This window comes from Dendrobium catenatum, unplaced genomic scaffold (assembly GCF_001605985.2).
Source record: "Dendrobium catenatum unplaced genomic scaffold, ASM160598v2 fragScaff_scaffold_45, whole genome shotgun sequence".
Lineage (NCBI taxonomy): Eukaryota > Viridiplantae > Streptophyta > Magnoliopsida > Asparagales > Orchidaceae > Dendrobium > Dendrobium catenatum.
In genome coordinates, this window is record NW_021318507.1 from 223,827 (window position 1) to 245,612 (window position 21,786).

The 21,786-nt window shown below is 35.7% G+C and overlaps 1 protein-coding gene across 1 annotated transcript; it reads left to right on the forward strand.

Moving 5' to 3' along the window:
- Positions 1–10,668: 10,668 nt before the first annotated feature.
- LOC110092552 (chitinase-like protein 1) lies at positions 10,669–14,302 on the forward strand. Its single transcript, XM_020817150.2, has 3 exons — positions 10,669–11,106; positions 13,304–13,457; positions 13,548–14,302. The coding sequence occupies exons 1-3, from the start codon at positions 10,719–10,721 to the stop codon at positions 13,951–13,953; spliced, it is 948 nt and encodes a 315-aa protein (XP_020672809.1). The 5' UTR covers positions 10,669–10,718; the 3' UTR covers positions 13,954–14,302.
- The last annotated feature ends 7,484 nt before the right edge of the window (positions 14,303–21,786 follow it).

Here is a 21,786-nt window from a genome sequence, read left to right on the forward strand (position 1 = left end):
GATGAATTCACTATTCTCAATAAATACATAGAAGAATCATTCTCTCCAAACATCATCCTTTTTAAGGTTTTATGTATTCAATTTCAACAGTCTTGTAAATTTTCAAGGTGTGTTATAGGGGTGTCAATTTTGGGTCACGGATCGAGTTTGGATCAAACTCGGAATTGACCCGGCACTGTTCGGGTCAACCCGAACCCAACCCGTTTATACAAATGGGTCAGTTTTTCGGACCCTAACCCGACCCGCTTCGGGTTCGGGTCAACCGAGATGACCCGCTAAATCGATTTTGATGGGACGAATCAGAGGGGGACAGCTTAGGATGACGACAACTACTGACGAAATGGACTCGACAGACATTGGAACGGACGACGGAATGCCGGAACGGGACGGGAAGAGCAAGAGGCAGCGGCAGACACGACGTGGAGGTCGAGCCAGCGGCAGAGTACACCTGGACTCTCCCGAATAGTAGATGGCGAAGAGAAAGTGGTGACTGTCGGTGGGACCACGGGATGACGCGGAGTTACGGACGCCTGGCTTTCTGGCTGACGCGACTTAACGAGACGCAGACGGCGGTCCGCTGAGCTGAAGCGATGCCTGACTCGATGCGAGATGACATGGAGTCTCGTACTGCGGACGGCTGAGCTGACTCGGTTTCCCATTTTCGGGTTAGTACGGGTCAATATCGGGTTTTCGGGTCAACCCAGACCCGACCCATCTTTTCAAACGGGTCAAAATCTTTAACCCGAACCGTTTCGGGTTGACCCGAACCCAAAATTTTCATGTCGGGTTTGAGTCGGATTTTTGTGTCATGTCAAATATTGACACCCCTAGTGTGATAATATTTTAAAACAAGATAAATAACATTTGTATTTGGAGTATCAGGGTTGAGATGGTACTAACACTGATATTGATGTGCAAGACATGGGTGACCAGTTCTGACTATGATGGATAATATGACCCATGTAATAGAATTGGAAGTGATTAGACCTCAATTTGTGGTAGTCATCATACAATCGAATGATTGGTTAGTTGTTTCACCAAAGTGCAACTTGGAGACATGGAAAAGAGTCATTCTAATGGTAGACAACATTATTTGTGTGATGCCCCAATATCTAAATTGAAAAGAATTATATCTTTTTATCTTCTTAATTTTCAATGAGAGCTTATTAGTTTTATAAACAATGAAAAATATAAATTTAATACTATTCTTCCAATTTATACACATATTCCATATCCAAAATATAACATATATAATAGTCATGACATTCAACAAAAATAACTCATCACCAAAGGACATCATAACCACAAAAATAATGAACTAACATAAATATAAAGAAAATTTAAAATTGTCATTCATATCAACCTTACTCCACTAGTTGTTAACCCTTACCTAAAAACATGAGAGAAATCACCTAATGAGCACAAAAGCCGAGCAAGTCACCAAAATCTACATATAAAATTAATGCACAAAATATAAATAATATACAAGAAATCATATCCATGTAAACAATAATCTATCATACATATTATTATCATTTAAATGTCAAGTGAACCAATCTTATCATCTGTCATGCATCACACGTCTCCAACAATACATTATGCATTCACATTAGTACAATATCGGTCTTGTTACTTATCAGTCATATTTTTTGTATCATTCAATAAAGCAACCAACTATCTTGTCAACTAATCTTATCAATTGATCAATCTTATCGATCAATCAATCTCATTGGCTAATCAATCTCATCGGTCAGTCAATCTCCTTGGTCAATCAATCTCATTTTTCAATCAAAATGTTCATATTAAGCATATTTATAACATATGAAAAGTTATTGATGAGGAGCTTAAGGTAAGCTAATATGCGACTTGTTGAGTTTGAAATATGCATAAGTTTTCTTTTATATAAAATTAGAAAAAATCAACTAAATTACGTAAGCATATGTGTCAAATAATAAAGTGAAAGAGTATAGTATCGAACCAACGAAAAAGTGTTCTGCTTAAATAAAACTTAAGTTTTACTACTTATTTCAAATGCATCGCTTATTCTACCAAAAATAAAAACAATGTTTGGAGTTTTTATCACTAAAAGAAAATAAAAACTTGTTAAAAATTTGTATGCTTATAAAAAAAGTATTTTGAACTAATGAATGTAATTAACATTGTTTTCATAATGAGACTCTTAGTTGTATATGTGGATCAGAGCATATACATTCTTAGATCTCTGTTGAGTTTTTATGTGTGAAAAAAAAAATTATGACGTTTCTACAATTTTACTATCTCCATAGAACTTAAAATGTTCAAACATCCTATGTCTAGGCATACCAAAATTTCATTTCAATATTCCTAGTTATTCTAGTTTACCTCCGTCAATGTTGTACATCACACTAAATTTTAACACACATATGATCATTGTATGCATTAAACGAAGAACATGATATATTGAAAACATATTTTATTGCTTATGGAACAAGAGATTATATTAGTACTTGCTATGCTTTTTTACGTCATCAGTCCAAAATTAGAGAATTAGTTAGACATGATATATATAGCAAGCAAACTCATTTTCATTTTATCATTAGAAGAAAAGATACATGAGAAGTATTAAAAAAATTATTACCCAGAAGGATCAAATGATCTTCTCCATACTCCTTCCACCAACTATAGAGTTACTTACACAAACCTGCTAAGATATCCACAAGGAAAGGTATATTGTACTTCTCTAGCCTCCCTTAAACATTACTATAAGGGGGAACTAAAGAAATACAACTAAAATAATAAGAATTCACTCAAGTGACATAATTCTTATAATAATAGAACAAAAAAATTATATATATATATATATATATATATATATATATATATATAAATTATTTAATTTTCACTTAACAGTTATATGGTGGGAACTTCCTAAATTATGAGATAATGTATTTTTAGTAGATTCATGAGAGATTAAATCGTAGAAAATAAAAATCATTAAAAACAAATGTAGAATATATGTTACTTACAATGGTCAAAATAATTTTTATAATAGAAGTAACAGACAAAAAAGTCTCGAATAAACTTCTCTCAGCTCTCTCCTCTTTCTCTCTCTCCTCTCTCTCCTCTCTCTCTTTCCACTTTCCTTTTCTTCCTCAGCAAGGCAAATGAAATGAGCGAGAGGATGGCCAAAATGGAAAGAAATATTTATTTTAAATATATATACAAATATCATTTAGTGTTTGCCACTGCACTGCTACATGTAGATGTCTGGGTTAATATAGAACAGAGTAAGGTTGTGAAAATCGGACCCGACAACAAGCCGGAAGAAGGAGAGGTTCACGGTTCGACCAATTTGATCAGTCGAATCGAGGTTAAACCAAATGACATAATAAATAATAATATTATTAAAAAAGAATAAAATTAACATAAGTTGTTTGAATAAATTTGTGATGCACCTTAGAGGTGAAGATTATTCAATAAGTGAATTTATAATGGTGCATGACCAACATGTAAGGATCATAAAATTATCTCAAAAGTTAGACATGCATTCATCAAATCCATAGTTAACAATAGTATAAGTTATACATTTGTATTTCCTACAGTCATAATACATGGTGTTTTTGTTTTCTCTTTCTCTTTTTTTATTATTATTATTTTCAGGAGATTGAAGAGGAAAGAGCTATCAGAATGCCGTCTAAAATTTTTGTTCGGCAATATTTTCTTTAATTTTGAGACAAAAATATCATAGAAGGCTTAGATATCACGACATATGTATAAAAAATTGGCCTAAATTATGCCAATTCACTGATTGATTACAGTAAAGATATATGCAAATATTTTTTTGGATGGTTGCAAATATTAAAAAAAAAAAAAGCAACACGATGGGAACTAAAACTCGAGACAAAGAATTTGGGCAGAGAAGTGAGATGTACACAAATTGAAAAGTGAAAATAGAAATGAACATAGCATAACTTATGCAACTCTTCGATGAAATCTAGAGAGGCCTTCAGCGTCGATACTACAAGTGGCCCTGGTTTGAGCACTAAATGGTTTTTACTAAGAAGCCGGACCAATTCACAGTTGATCCGGTCGGTCCGGTCCAATTTTTAAAACCTTAGAACATAGAGCAGAGTGTTATTGCGTTCTTGCCGCTAAGCTAAAGTTCAAAATAAATTCATTTTAAATGTTTAGGTCAATACAAAAAGTGTGGTGGTATTTGGCCATGTGGCATCATTAGAATGGTTGTAATATGTGACAATAATTGCAAGCACGTTATGATTGAAATGAAAATTTGTTTAAGATTCAAGTTAAGTGCTCAATTGAGTTTGAGGTATATTGTAGGTGAAAAATGCAAGGGGAAGTTACCATCAAAATATATTAGATGCTTTTCTTTGCTTGGCAAGCAGTAGAGTAGGCAATAAACCTTAAGCTAATCAAGTAGTCTACTCTTAACTTGACTAGTTTGGGAAGCTATAAATGGTACTTCACAATGGCTAGATGGTTTTAATTTATTATTGTGATAACCCCTTTTTCAAATTTGTATGAATCTATCCAAATTATGAAAGTCATCAACATGATCTTGACTTCAAATTTATTGTAGTAGGTAAGCTTAAAAATGGGTGATTAACACCTCCCTAACTATAAAATCTTTTTGTATGTTTAAAGTGATGTTACATGCCATATCAACGTCTTTTTCTTTTTCACCAAAGAGATCTTATCATTGAATCACAAAGATGGATTATAGTTTCAATATGTTTGATGTTATTTTTTGCTAAGAAAATAAAGATGGAAGAAGAATAAGTAACAAAAGTAACAACAAGGGCAATGGCGAAGGAGGCTACTATGAAGTCATTGGCATTGGATGTCACTTTAAAAGAGGTCAACACTCCTACTAAGGCAAAGGGTGAGGATGGAGGAAAGGAAAGAGATAGCAGTTGTAGTTGTGATGAAAGTTCGGTGTAAGCTGTGAGGATGCATAAGTGGTAGTTTTTTATAAAAGTGGTCATGAAAAGGGCATAGTGTTATGCCCCAAATTTAAAGTGTAAGAAATTCTTTTATTTTCTCTTTATTATCTTTGCAGTTCATTCTATTTATTTATTTTTTAGTTGACAACCCATAATCATTCATTACAGCTAGATTGATTTCAGATTCAGAGCTAATTAATTGTATTAAATAAAATAAATGAAGATTAGAAAAATATATCATTATATTTTTATAGTCAATATTTATATTTTAAAGATAGGGTCCTAAACAATATGTAAAACAATCACTACAAGCTACAAAAGAGTGTACTTAGAACCAAAGAGTTGGAAATAGAACTAAAGTAGCATCACTGTATAACCTCACACTGTAGGCTCTTTACCTTTACCTGAAATCATGTAAAATCCCATAATTAGCATATATCCCACTAGGTAACCAAAATTTACCACTAAAATCAATGCAAGGTAAAAGATAAATAATGTGCTGTAAATCATAGAAGAAAATCTATGAATCAATATATGTTATATGTATCAGTCACCTGTGTCAATTTATCAACTTTATTACACATTACATCTCGTTATATCAATTAACCAATCATTCAATCAGTCTTACTTAACCATTCAATCTTATCATTCATTTAATCACCTCAGCCAATCTATCATCTGTAAAGTAATTGTAACAATATTATCTATTATATATAAGTATTCTTATCATTTATCAAATATTCAAATAAGGGTATATTCATTTTGCTCTTGTACTTATGACTCATGATCGGTCTCTCCATATAACTCACAATTAGGGAGCTTCTTATGACTTCCAATCAGTAAATCACATGAATCGGTATCCCTGACTATTTATGATTCACAATCTATCTCCAACTCCTTATGACTCCCATCAGTGAATAAGTGGATCTTGAGGGTACACAAGGGTTATCATATCATATATGTATATGATGTGGGTCTCCGAAAGGATTCCGCTCGTGTGGTTCGAATGCAAAGGGTACGATCACACTGTCCCGTAGGACAAAATGGTCGTAGACCTTTACACTCGGCACAAGCAGGCCGATGGAAGAGCAGATGGTCAACATATGATATAAATCAGTACATCAATTTTATCAGATCAATATCAGTTCAATACATATTAATCACATTAACTATTTTAGTCCATAATATATTTTTGTATTATCATATCAAATCGTAGTACATTATTTTCAACCCATTTTTAATATATATTTTTCCTGCTCATTTCATGTAGAAATTCCAATAAATATATTTAATCAGTGAAAATGCAATAGCATCATACCAAATTATTTAAAATGATGAAATCTATAATATATCAAAAGATGCACTATAAAATCTTGTGAAATCATGAGATAATATATTTTTGAATGATTTAAGAGAGATAAAAATTTATAGAAATCAAAATCATAAAAAATAGGAGTAAATATATGGTTACTTATATCAAATAGAACAAAGTTTATAATAGGAGCGTCGAACAAAAAAGCCCAAGAGAGCTTCCTATCTCTTCTTCTCCCTCCTCTCCCTCTTGCTGTCCCCTACATCCACCACCACCTTCAATAACTATATAGGAGAATTTAAGGATTATAAATAACTCGTATTTTTTATGATTCTTTAGAGTTTAGAGCTCTCTTAGTTCATACATTTTGTAATTCTCACACAAATGTCTTGTTTAGGGATTTTAGGTTCCCTTTTTCATTTTATAACCACCAAGATAGTAAAAACCAAATCCTAAGGATACCTTACCCTTTCTTGACAATTTCTTTTGGATTAGTTTTTTTTTTTGAAGAACTGCTCAATGCATTAATAAATTTGGATTAGTTAATTAACATCATTTTTTACTTTATAATAGTTAGACAGATTAATAATATAATACCCACTATAGAAGGTCTCGAGATAGTTTCATCCACTTTGATTGGGTTTAAGGAGGACTAGGTGTTTGCTATTTATAGAGGAGGATAGCAGAGGTTTCCCACTCTTTAGCATTATAAAATTCAAAATGTCCCAATTCCAACTAAACTAATAGGTTAGTGGGTCGCTATTAAGGGTTTTGTGGATTGTCATTATAGGCGTGTGGAGCCTACTAAGGTGGGATTTTAAGTTAAAATTTACGATGACACGTTAAGCTTAACAACAATTAACTAATTTAATGGATTAAATTTTTATTTTGGATGTTTTAATGACATGTAATTAGGACTTTAATTGACTTATTAATAAGTAATGGTCACTTGTTTACCTTCTTTATAAGCTATGAATTATTTATTTAATTGATATTTCATATAACTTTTTGACTATCTTAGAATTTTTGGGGTACCTATTCTTGTATTTTCCATGTAGTTATCATGCATTTGCTTGAAAGTTTAAACAGCAAAGACCATAGTTCATGTAAGCAATGACTAAAGATGCGAATTTGAATAAATATTTTTATCAAGTAACTTAAATCGAATAACATAATTTATTTCCTCAGAAGTCTTATAAGTTATATTTATATTCATTTAATGAAACTAATTACAAACTCATATGAGAAAGTTTTCCTTTTTCTTAAATTTGAAAATTCACAACATGCGGATGATAAAAGAAATATAAGAACAAATAATCCAAATTGCATTTCAAGAAAAAATGAATATGATTGATGAAATAATCCAAATATAAGAACCCCTATGGCCAAATTGCAATTCTCATCATATGCAGATCTATTGTAATTCATAAAATTATGAAGGAAGAATAAAACAACTCCTTGTGAACTTTATATAACTTTTTTGAGAAAATGATCAAAATGGTCCCTTGACTTTTTATAAAGAATCAAAATGATCCCAAACTATAGTAAATGACCATTTTGATCCCTAAGTCTTTGAAAAGGAATTAAAATAGGCTCAACGTGAGACTATTTTGATTTCTCTTTAAAGAGCTGAGGGACTAAAATAGTCCTTTAATATAATTGATGAAAATTTTGATTTTTATAAAGAGTCAAAAGATCATTTTGAATCTTTTATGTTATTTTATTTATAGGTTATAACATATTGGAATCTCTTATGAAGATATATTTTTTTGTCTATCCTTTTATCATATAGTTGTCTGTAATTTGTATTTCATATATCATACCCCACATCTTAGGATAAAGATTTGTAGTTATTGTTGTAGTTGCGATAACATGTTTTCATAGCCCAAAAATCTTTTCATGTGCTACAACAAAGAATACTTAAATTAGTTTCATTAGTGATAAGGCATCAAATAATTGAGCAAAAATCTCGTGGCAATTTTGAATTGGAAACTTTCAAAATTAAATTCTGGACAATCTGAACTCCGATTTTAATAAACTTATATTCGAACTGAATGTCTCAACCAGACGAACCCGACGACATCAAATTCAACCCAATATGAGCCCAAATGGGTCCAAATCGAGGACTAGAAGCTCTTTTAGAAAGTTCAGATCATAAATTAGATGACCAAATGATCTCCATTTGTGGCATACTTATAGCCAAATCAAGCGACTCGACAAGTCAAATCCAATGAGCCCAAGATTGCTGAATTCTGACATCATTAAGACACTTAAATACTCAATAAATGATACACGATCAAGGGAATCAATATCAGTTGTCCATTCGAACCACTCCCGAAGTGCCATTGTTCTTCTCCTTGTTTACTTGACATTTCACTGCTAGAAAACTATAAATAGACCCCACATTCAACACTAAAGGGGGAGGGAGCAACGAAGAGAGAAAAGGAAGAGAAACTAGAGAATTTTCTTACCAGAAGATTCCTCCTCGATCACCGTCCAACCATCAACCATTGCCATGCTTTTGCTAGACTTCCACTCGATCACAAATTATCACCAGACTCCCGCTTGACCATCAATCGTTGCCAGACTATGATCCGCTCTAACCACCGTCACTTGTTGAATACGATCCACTCTGAAAAATGCCACTTATAGACTACAGACCTTTCGACCACGGCCGCTCGACTACGGTACTTCCAACTATTGTCTCTAATTGATTACTGTCTTTCCGACCACAGTTGCCCGGCTACGGCCTTTCCGACCTTTATTGCTTGCCGACTATGTTCTCTTTGACCAACATCTCCAGACTAAGGTCTCCGCGACTACCATCACTCAACTATGGTCCTTCCGACCATAATCATCGACCGTGGTCCTTCCAACCTTCGTAGCTCACCAACTACGATTCTTTCAATCACTGTTGTCCATCGACTACGGTCCTTATAACCTTCGTCGCCTGCCGGCTACTATTTTTTCGACCACCGTTGCTCGACTATGATCTTTACTATCTCTGTCGGACCCAGACTACGATCCTTCCTGACCTACAACATTGGTGACATAGCAAATATGTCAACACTGATTCTTCACGATCCAGTATGAACCTAACAAATTTAATAAATAGGTGTCAGAGTTCTAGACCCGAACTCGGCCAATTTATTAAATTGGGCAACTCAAACACAACTTTTTTTTGGGTTGGGTTTATGTTGGATTGACGAGTTAGACCATTTCACCTTTAAGGTGAAGATAATTTTGACAATGGAGTTTGTTGTGAAGGCATCACATGATTGGTTTCATGAAGATTATCGGGCCCACGAAGATTAGAATGATAGAGTTAGAACCTTATTTTGAATAATATTCAAATCATATTTGATCCACATTTAAACTAGGTTCGATCTATTTGAATCATGTTGAAATTAGGTTCAAGTTACGATTCAAACTAATAGTCAATTTTGAATCAATTTTAACTAATATCGTTAATGATCAGTTCAAAAAAAATGGTTCATGAATATAAGAGGAATAACGTCATTGAGAAATTATTATTTGCGGAGGACATACCGGAAGAACCGTCTACACTGTAAGTATGTACATTATGTACAAGCAGTGTGTACATAAAATTGTTTTACACTGTGCACAAATTTATACATAATATATACACACACATATTCAATTGTTTCTTCCCATCCAGACTACCCACATAATAATTTCTCTAGGAAAGGAGCCGCTCTCTAGCTAGAGATATTATTCTGTGAGGACTCTGGATGTAGGAAATCATTTTGATTATTGAGTATTTGTTGCTTATTTACTATGTATTTTAAAATACACAATATATACTTACAACAAATCAGAAAAATATAATAAATACTCAATGTATACTTAAAAAACTCATCAAATACTCCCAAATAAAAATTTGCTGAATATTTAATACTCATCTTCAAATATACAGTAAGTAAATAATAAATTCTTTATGTCCCAAATCCGCCCAAATAATTTCTCCTCTAGCTGATCCAGGCAAAAAATAAACGACGATCTCGTATTTTTCTCCCTCCCTGCAATAAACGTCCTACGCGGTTAAATCATCTACCGTCACTGCACCACCGACAGTATAACCAACGGTAGGATCTTCTCCCGCACAGAGTTTTCTATCAGACGCTCACTACCCATTCTACGGCACCAGCATTAACGCTAGGACAAATCCAGCTCCACCTTCTCGCCGACAGTCAGATACGCTATCTAATTACAACCAAGCAAAAACAATTTTCTAGCTGAATCTGACCGTTGAAATTCTATTTACCATAAAATCGACGGCAGCTGATAAACCTAATGACGCATTGCTGTTCGATCACAAACAGCAAAGTCCTGCCATAACCAAATCCTTATTCAATTCAATTCCTCCGAGCGAAATATATCTAATTTTGCTCTTTCTATCATTCTCCCCCTCATTTTACGGATCTTCGGCGAGATTCAAGTCAATGGCGAGTGCAATGTCAGGCCAGTCGCCGGCGTCGGCGGCGGCATTAGCAGCAGCCGCAGTGTTGGTCTTGACGGTGGCGCTGATTTTGGCCGGTGGGGTGGAGGCGAAATCGAAGCAGAAGACATGCGACAAAGGGTGGGAGTGCAAGGGCTCGATATACTGTTGTAACGAGACGATCTCCGATTTCTTCCAGGTGTACCAGTTCGAGAATCTCTTCTCTAAGCGCAATAGCCCCATAGCACACGCCGTTGGATTTTGGGACTACCACTCCTTCATCGTCGCCTCTTCCGAGTACCAGCCCCTCGGCTTCGGCACCACTGGGGGCAAGGAGATGGGAATGAAGGAGGTGGCAGCATTCCTCGGCCACGTTGGCAGCAAGACTTCTTGTATGATCCCTCTGCCAATTTCTCTCGATTTGTTATATTGTAGTTGAAAGTTATGATCTTTGTGTGGTAATTAAATAGACGTTTTCAATGAGTGGAGAATTAGGCTGGTGGGTTGTTGGAGCTTCTGGAAGTTATCAGACTAGGTAATGACATTAGACTAGATTATTGAGGAGTCTGATAATTACTTTCATTTTGGAAACCCCATTACTTTATGACTTTATGTATATGATTTTAATCGCTCGCAAATCCTGTAGATCTATTGAATGATAAAGGAATTAGTCTTTTTTTTTTTGGCCCAACTATCACATATGTAATTGTCCCAGGGGCGCCCATGTTGAGTACGAAAAATTCTTATATGCATCTCGCATTCCAATCTTCTGTTGATGATATCTTGAAATTTGTTCAATTTTAGTAAAGATAGAATCTCGTTGTCTCTGATAAAAAAATAATCTATTTGAGTGAACATAAACTTGTTAGTCACAATTACCTTATTGAGTTATGTTTTGTCTATACATGATCTCATTCTTTCATTTCTTTCTGCTCAAAAGATATGTGAGCACCCCAAGGTGATAAATTATGCCAAATAAAAAACATCGGTCAAGTAACTCTTGTAATTAAGCCTTCAATTGTTGAAGTTCATTAGTTGTTATTCTATATGATGCCTTGGAGACATGTGCATTCCAGGGAGTGTGTAGCAAACTCATGCTTCGTTTGGGATGACTTTCTTGCTGCTTCTTAAAACTTCTTAGTATGAAAGTATAAATTTTTATACTAGAAAGCTGCTTTAAGAAGCAGAAAAAAGTCGTCCCAAACGAATCCTCAATCTTTTGATCAGTTGATCTGAGGTAGACTCGGTAATTAATTTGGGAATTTAGATAGATATTCTTGAACTATAGAATGTCATTTTTTTAGGTGAATAATTGTTTGTGCTAGGTATGCACGACAACCATTAGAAAGTAGTTTTTTCAGCTTGAACAGTTGACTTAAGAAGAGACATTGGTCCAGTATCAACTGAAACTAGATTCCCTCGGTATACAAAATCTCACCAGCTTCTCGTTGCTATCAGTAGTTGCAATGTTGCATGATATAAAGATAACCAATCTATACCAAGTATTATGTCTAATTCAATTAGTGTTAATATAGCAAAAGTTGATTGTAGTTGTTCACCCTTAAATTGTGGGTAATGAATGAGTAATATGCATACCTAGACTAATAGGTAACATAATAGGTAATTTAGATTCTAATAAGAAAATGTTTTTGATATAAAAGAATGTGATGCTCTAGATTCAAATAATGCTTCAATTGGTTACCTTGAATCTAAAAGCGTAGCTATGTCAACATTTGATGCATCATGTGCCTCTTGTTAATTTATTGTTTAGATCCTTGCTTGCATAGGAAATTTCATATGTTGTTGTTATTGTAGTCTGGTCGGAGTGAGAGAATATAAAGTAGGAAATATTAGCACATAAAAGTATAAAACACACACTAATAATACAGAGAGAGAGAATACAAAGTAGAAAATATTAACACATTAAAAATGCACGGAATGCAATATATGTTCACCCAATTGATGGTCTCATCCTGTTGTCACCTCTGCAGATTTCACAATTATCTGATTGTGGAAATTTGTAGTTTTGATACAATATAAAGATGTATTTCCCTTTATAAAGAAAAATCTAAAGCAATCAAAATAAGATAAAATTTTTCAAAAGACCCTTAGTGAAATAACTCAAATTTGTAAGATGCCTTTCAAAGGCTTCCCTTTTCCCCATCCTGTACTTCAGGAAGGCAGCTCTCTGTTGCCTTTCCAACTTCTTCTGCAACTTTATCATAAGATCGACAAGTGATCAAATCCACATAGTGCGCTTCGTAGGACAAAAAATTAAGCTCAAGTAGTCCTTTTGTCTATCTCCATTAGAAGACCCAAATGTTTTTAAATCTTGGAAAGCCAACATCCTTTGACATGGTTGTGAAGGTTTTCTATGCCCACAGCAAGTATGCAAATGGTAAGCATCGGGTGATTATGATATGACGAGCCCCGGCCAAATGGAAAAGAGGAAAATGAAATACTTAACTGATTATGTTACATTGCTGATTTTATATCCTTGTTAATTTTTTGATGAGGTTCATTGATGCTATCTTGTTGAGTTCCTACACATATCTTTCTAGTTTAGGATTCTGATTTCTCCTTCTCCAGGTGGTTATGGTGTCGCAACCGGCGGCCCGCTTGCATGGGGGCTCTGTTATAACCATGAGATGAGCCCAAGCCAATCCTACTGCAGCCAAGACTACCTTTATCCCTGCACTCCTGGAGTTGATTATTTTGGTCGAGGTGCTCTACCTGTCTACTGGTAAGTTAGGAAAATATATCTGTTTTCTTTGAATGATTTAATTGTTCCAAGAAGAATTGTAGTTAACCCTTTTACCTGCACAAATTTAAGGAACTACAACTATGGTATCATTGGTGATGGGATGAAAGTTGATCTTCTAAACCACCCAGAGTACTTGGAACAGAATGCTACTCTGGCCTTCCAATCTGCCATGTGGAGGTGGATGAATCCAATGAAGAAGAAGCAACCATCAGCTCATGATGTCTTCGTCGGGAATTGGAAGCCGACGAAGAACGACACTCTGTCTAAAAGGCTACCTGGCTTTGGGGCTACCATGAATGTTCTTTATGGAGATCAGATCTGCGGCCAGGGATTTGTTGATTCCATGAACAACATCATATCCCACTTCCAATATTACCTTGATTTGATGGGCGTCGGTAGACAGAGCTCTGGAGACAATTTAGACTGCGCCGAACAGGAGCCCTTCAACCCATCTTACCATGCTGCTTCTACATAGAACCCTTTTATGCTTAAGAAAGTTCATTAATGTTTCGTTTGGGATGACTTTTTAACTGCTTCATAAAATATTTTTTTTAATATAAATTTTTAATTTTTATACTAAAAAGTTGCTTTACGAAGCAGTAAAAAAATTATCTCAAATAAAATCTAAGTTTATCCGGTTGTAGTGTTCTGTATGTTGTGAGCTGGGACGCATTTCAAATTGTTGGTCGATTATTGTTATTTGTTATAATTATTTTTGTTTCCACGATCATCAATCTGTAACTCGTTTTCCGTTTTTCTTTGTTAGGAAAAGTTGTATGCTTTGTGTTAATTGAATAAATTGAAATGTGAAGTTGGGTTATTCAGCTGTGAATCTTGTTCAAAAAGAGACTTAGCTCTCTTTCAAAATGCTTTCCATAAGTAATTTAGAACTGCTTGGTAGAGTTTCTTGAGATTGAAGGGCTTGAAATTCTGGAGACATGGTTGATTGCCAATGAGGATGTTTGGAGGTTGGATCTGGCGTGGCAATTTGGTGGGTGAGATTGAAGACTTGTTTAGGTTTGAGAGTGCCGGTTTGTGAGCGAGTGATCATAGGATGTGTGGGGATGTTGGGAGAGGTGGATCTAGCAGAGGATGGAACAATAGGATCGGAGGAGTCTTGTGAGTGAGTGTTCGACGAGTGAGGACTGGTAGTGTGGGTCGTGACAGAGAGGGAGGTGGACGATGAAGTATGAAAATTAGAATTGTGTTTGAGATTGGGTGTGAGGTTTGATGAGAGATGGGGGAACTAAGAGAAGCGGAGGTAGATGAGTATGAGAGGAAGACTGATTGACCGTTGTTTGTTGTTGATGGTAAGGAAGGACTTGTTCGTTAAAGACAACATGACGAGAGGTATAGGTCTTGTTAGATGAGGGATCTAGGCACATATAGCCTTTTTGGGAAGAGTTATAGCCGGCGAACAAACACGGCTTAGAGAATGAGTCAAGTTTGGAATGAGTATAGGGTCGGAGCCACGGGTAGCAGAGACATCCGAAGATCTTGAGGTGAGCGTAGGTGGGTGATTTAAGGTACAAATACTCATGTGGGGTTTTGTTTTGTATTTTTATAGTTGGGAGAAGATTGATAATATGGTTTGCGGTGTGAAGGGCATGAACCCGCAGATTGTGAGGAGCGCTGGAATGAATTAAAAGACTTCTAATGGTCTCCAAGATGTGACGATTCTTTCGTTCAGCCACGCCATTTTGAGATGGCGTATAAGTACACATGTATTGGTGACACATGCCGGAGATTTTACAAAAATGCTGAAAGTGTTGGTTAATGTATTCACCACCCCCATCAGTTCTAAGAATTTGTATATTTGTGCGGAATTGACATTTGATCATATTATAGTATTCCATGAATGTAGAAAAAACTTCGGATTTCTGAGAGAGCATAGACCCAACAGTATTTTGTATAATCGTTTATAAAGGAGACAAAGTAACGAAATCCTTGTACATTCATAGTAAAGGGTGGACCCCACACATCAGAATGAACAATTTGAAATGGTAAGGTAGAAGTAGAAATAGATATAGGGAATGGTAACCTATGACTTTTTGCAAGATTACAAGTATTGCAAAAGTTTGTAGTAATATTGAAACTGATAGTTGAGTGTAGTCGAGCAAGGCGTTGTAGTTTGCGGATGCCCGTGTGACCGATGCGGCCATGCTAGAGATCAGGAATCGTTTGAACAGAGAGCAATTGTAGCATCGAGGGCGTTGTGGTGGAAGAAATGAGATAGAGTCCATTATGACACGGGCCCTGAAGTAAAACCCGTTTGGTCTTCGAATCCTGAATTTGATAACTCCGTGATGAAAAGGAGATAATACAATAGTTATCATGCGTTAGTTGGAGGACAAATGGCAGGTTAAATGATAAGTTAGGAACGTGATAAAGATTGTTGAGTTGAAGACTACCGGGAGGCGTGGGGAGAAGACCTCTACCTGTGTGGTGTACATGTAATTGATGGCCATTACCTAAAGTGACTTGAGAGGTGCCGTTGTTTGGTTCAGTTGATGAGAAGTGAGAGGGATCTGAAGTAAGATGCGTGGAGGCTCCACTGTCTAGGAACTAGTCGGTTTGACGAAAGGGTTCAGTTGGGCTGAAGAAAGCTTGCTTAGGTGGAGTTTCTTGATAGGTGGGATCATTACGATACTCGCATTTGACAGCAGTGTGACCCTGCTTTGTGCATATTTGGCATATTGTGTTTCTATTAACCGATCTGTCATTGTGATTGGATGTGGTTGGTGTGCGCCTATTACGGTTGGATTGTCGACCACGAGTGAAAGGATTACGGCGACGTCCACAGCCGTGGGTAGCAGCAAGAGCTACCAAATTTTCAGAAAGGTGAAGGGATTGAAGTTCTTTGTGTGTTTCTTGGGCAAGATTCACTTTTTCGCTGCAAAGAAGTGTGTAAAGATCGTCAAGAGTGATTGGTTGAAGATTCGTTCGAATGGTTGTTTTAAAAGCCTTATAGTTCGCGGGTAGGCCGTTTAGCATATAGAGAATAACATCCTCAAGGTCGATAGTGCTTCCGACAGCAGAAATTGTGTCGACCTTGGATTTCACGGTAAGCAAATACTGTGACATGGATTGTCGTTTTTTGAAAGATGGTGAAGCTCATTCTTTAGTTAAATGAGACGAGACCGAGTGGATACTTGCAGGCGATGAGCTAGCGTAGCCCATATTTCAGCTCATTGAGTCAGGGACAGAATGTAAGGTAAGATGGATGGGGTAATAATGAAGAGCAAGGCAGCGACAAGATTCTGATCAAGAAAATTCCAGGCATCGGGGGAAGAATCAGAAGTATGAGTTTGTGGTGGGATTGTGTATGAGCCATCAAGAAATCCTTTAAAACCATTTGTAATGAAAATTTTCTTGACTTGCGATGGCCATTAAGGATAATTATCAGAGATGAGTGGGTTGTAGACAAGACTTTTGATATTGCTGAGGACGAACGTGAGTTGGGGCGGAATATTGATGGAAAGAAGATGATTGGGAAAGTTTGTGGCTGGCGAGGAAGTGGTAGATCCATCCATGCTAGATCAGAGGAACAAGAATATAATAGGGAGGAAGAGGGAGGTGAAGGAAGAAGAAGGAAAAAGGAAGAAGAAGAGAAAGAACACTTATTTGTGCTATGATACCATGTGGACACGCTCAGACAAGAGAACATAACCAGGCATTAGAACAGAAACAGTGGAAATGAAAATAGTATATTATCTAGTAGGGGTTAAATACAAGTGTATATAGAGACAATTAAAGTAAAGTAAGCCTACAGTACAATATAGTTAACTAGTTTCTATTTGACGTGGTCATATGGGTTAACCTTTGTTTCATTACATTGGTCTTTTAAATCAAAGTCTATCATTCAAACTGCTTTTACACTCAGAGAAGAAATTGGAGGAAGAGAAAGAATATGTACATATTTATATATAGTGTGTATCAAATCAAAATATGTTTTAAAAAATAATAAAAAAAAGTCGTCCCAAATGAAGCCCAAGTTTTTTTTTTCAAAGAAAGCCTAAGATATTGAACTTGTTGGGTGCTTTGGCTTTCCATATGGAGATCATTGAGTTTGAGGTTTGCAATGTGATAAATGCATAAATTTGTAATTAAATTCAAAGAAAATTGGTTAACTTTTTTATTAAAAATAGGAATTATATTTATTTTAAAATAAATTTAATATATTTTTACATAATGCTTTTTTTTTTTAGGGAATAGTACCTAGAGTGAAAACAATACCTAAAAGGAAAAAAAGGGTGAAAACATTTGAATTAAATGTATAATTTAAAAAGCAATCATGTTTAATTGTAATTAGTTAGCATATATTTTTGTTGCGGGCTAGAATATACGCGGCGATAGAATTAGAAAATTTTCGTCTTAGCGTTGTATGAATATCCAACACATAAATAGAAGATGAAAGAACACCAGGATTTTTACGTGAAAAATATTGGAATGGGAAAAACCATGAGGCCATGCCCAGTTGAAAGAATTCCGATAGTGTTTGCTTAGGTTACAAGAGGGTGACTCGTCCCTAAAATTTAGGACGATCATATTACAATAATTAATTCCCGAGTTTAAATTCAGTTGCGAACAAATATTGGAACGCTGGCGTCAGTTGGCGATCAAATAGAAAACTGGCGTTAGTTGGCGATCAAATAGAAAACTGGCGTCAATCGGTTGTCAAACAGAGTTATAGCATAACTTGGAGGTTGCAGGGAGGAACTCCTGCGTCACTTGGAGGTCGAACGAAACTCCGACGTCATTTGAAGGTCGGATGGAACTCTGACATCACTTGGAGTTCGGGTGGAACTTCGACGGTGGTTGAGGAGGAGTCTATTCCTTCTCTTCTTGCTTCCTTGCTTAATTCTGACGTCGGTCGTCTGTTAGGTGAAAGTCTGACGGTGGTTAAGGAGTAGCTCTTCCTTCTCTTCCTTTTCTTCTTTCTCTTATTCTTTCTCTTCTCTTCTTGCTTAGGCCCCCCTCTTAAGAGAAATGAGGGTCTATTTATAATTTTTTGATAGTGGCATGACCAATAAATAGAAGAACAACAGGGGTAAATTTAGAGTGGTTTGAATGGATAGCCAATGTTGAATCCCTTGACCGTGGACCGTTTATCAGGTATTTGAAGGCTCTAATGATATCAGAATTCAACGATCTTGGGCTCGTTGGATTCGTTTCATCGAGCCGATCGATTCGACTATAAGCACACCATATTTGGAAACTATTTGGTAATCCAAATTATAGTTTGAACCCTTCAAATGTGCTTCGGGTCATTGATTTGGACTCATTTGGGCTCGGATTGAGTCGAATTCAGTGTCGTTGGATTCATATTTCTGATACATTCAATTCTACTATAAGTTTGTTGAAATAGGAGTTCATATAGTCCCGTATTTAATTTTTGAAGCTTCCAACTTGATTTTTTACCTCGAGATTCTGCCCGATCAAGTTACTTTTTTGTTGATATATCAATTTTATATTTTTTTATTAAAAAATTCTTCAAAAGTTTATTTTAAAGCCTGAAGAGAATATTATTATTATTTTTTAAACTATAGAGAGAATATTCATATTAGAAATTCTTATTATTCAAAATTTTCCTAACAATAAACGTAGAATTAGTAAACTTCAAAGCATATTTTATTTATTCCGGCTTTAATTGAGATAATTTCTTCTCTATTTTCTAAAATAATTTTATAATAACTTTTTTTAAAACAAAAAATTATCCCAAACTAAACCGACATTTAAATGAGTAATAAAAACATGGGAAATTTACATATATACCACCCTATAATACTCTATTTACATATTTAACACCTAAAACTTTAATATTACATACATACCACCCTTAGTTTATCTTCATGTCAAATATGAGTGGTAGAAATGAAATATATGACTGCTAAGAATGAAATATGAGTGGCATATTTGATATTAAAATAATATAGAATGGTATATGTGTAATATTAAAGTTTTGAGTGTTAGATATGTAAATAGAATGATATAAAGTGGTATGTATGTAAATTTCCCTAAAAACATTGATAAATTGCTCAGCTAAAAAAGACCCCTCTTGCAAAATAGTGGGGGCAAATAATGCAGAAGGTTGTGCTCCACCAATGAATGAACCGAGAAAGTGGAAAGCATTAAACCACTTATTATTAATATTATATAGAACAAATGTGAATTTCTTCAGAAAAGCAAAATGCCCCCTTTAATTCGTACACTGCGTCACATCATCACGTTTATTAAGTGACATTACTTTCACGAGAAATTATTAGGTGCGGAGTGCGGACGGGAGAACCGTCCGCACACTAGTATAAAATCGCGCTCAGTACCATTCGGTATCACTCGGTACCACTAGGTACCGCTCGGTACCACTGGGTACCGCTCGGTACCCTGTGTCTGTGCAGACGGTTCTCACCCCGTCTGCACTCCGCACCTAATAATTTTTCTACTTTCACATATCGCTACAAGAAATTATCATTGTATTTGTCACTCCACTCACATTCATGTTGGTTGATTTGATTCGATGGCTATAAGAGATCATGCGGTCGTTATCCCAAGCCCACTCTGATTCATGTGGAAGAGGAGTCCCTTAAGCACTTTGTTTCTTTTTTTCTATTTAGAATTTGCATATATGATACATAAAATTATTCTATTCTATTTATGTAATAGATAAATGTTAATATTTAAGTAATTTAACAAATCTTATTTTTTCATTCTCATTATTAATTTATTCTTTATGGTACTCTTTATTATCATGACATTCTGAGACTTCTTCCATAAAGAGTGTGACATTCTGAGGCTTCTTCCACAAAGGGTGTTTTAAGTATGTCACTGATGGTCTCCTTTAGGAGTGTAAACGAGTCGAGTCGAGTCTAGTTTTAGTATTATGGAGCTCAACTTGTTTGGAACTCGAGCTCTTCCCACTATAAACGAGCTCGAGTCGGCTCGCAAGCTTGTGACGTCCCGCTAGCGAAACTTCCAGCATAATTTTATGCCCGCAGAATTTCCCGCCTGCGAAAATTTCCTACCCGCGAAACTTCTACTCGCAAAACTCTTGCCAATGAAACTTCTGCCCGCGGAAATTACCTCCTGCGATTTCCTTCCCATGATTTTCTTTCACGAACCGCTCGACGAGCTCGCTAGTCGAGCGATGTGTTGTTTGAACTCAAGCTCGATAAACCGTGGAGCTCGAAATGCTCAACTCGTGAGCTTGATATGCTCAACTCGTCGAGCCTGTTAACAAGTCGAACCCAAGCCAGCTCGCGAGTTGGCATGACTTGGTTACACCCCTAATCCCATCAATGGTTTCCTTTATAAAATCTCATTGAAAATTTCCTACCCGCGAAACTTCTGCTCGCAAAACTCTTGCCAACGAAACTTCTGCCCGCGAAAATTACCGCCTGCGATTTCCTTCCCATGATTTTCTTTCACGAACCGCTCGACGAGCTCGCTAGTCGAGCGATGTGTTGTTTGAACTCAAGCTCGATAAGCCGTCGAGCTCGAAATGCTCAACTCGCGAGCTCGATATGCTCGACTTGTAGTGCCTGTTAACGAGTCGAATCCAAACCAGCTCGCGAGTTGGCATGACTCGATTACACCCCTAATCCCATCAATGATTTCCTTATGAAATCTCATTGAAAATTTCGCTCTCCTTCGATGATAAATATGATAGTTCTCATAAATTCTTTTTAAAACTGTATAAGATAAATATTTTTCTTCTTAAAAGATGATTACTAGAATTCTAATCCAACTTATTCAAAACAAAGAGAAAATATTCACTAAAAAAATAAAGAAAGCAAAGAATTTTATTTATCTTTACTTGTTAGTTGTTATGCATCAAATGAATTAATGACTACTTTTTTTTCCTTGAAAACACATATATTACCACTATTAATTCCAAGCATTTCTTATCATCGTTGCACTGCCTTTATTCTGAATCAGATGTCTTTATCCCACCAAAATAAAATCAAAATAATCCAAAATAAAATATGTTTTCTTACCCAAAAAGAAAAGAAAAATCTTAATGTAGTGGTGGGATATTACTGTTGACAATCCCGAAACAAGCACCATCTTGTAGTAATTGCCAGTGAGGGAATTTAGTGAGATAGGAATTGCTAAAGATTGAGCAGTTGCTGGTTTATGCTAAAGATAGCATTGTTGTCTGGAGCCTGGATAACGGATCAAACTTAGGTCTGTCAATATTCGACACGACCCGGAAATGACACGGGAAAATTCATGTTCAAATTGACCCGGGTAGCAAACGGGTCATGTTCGTGTTAGAGAAACTGACATGATTTGAATTTCGGGTCGTATT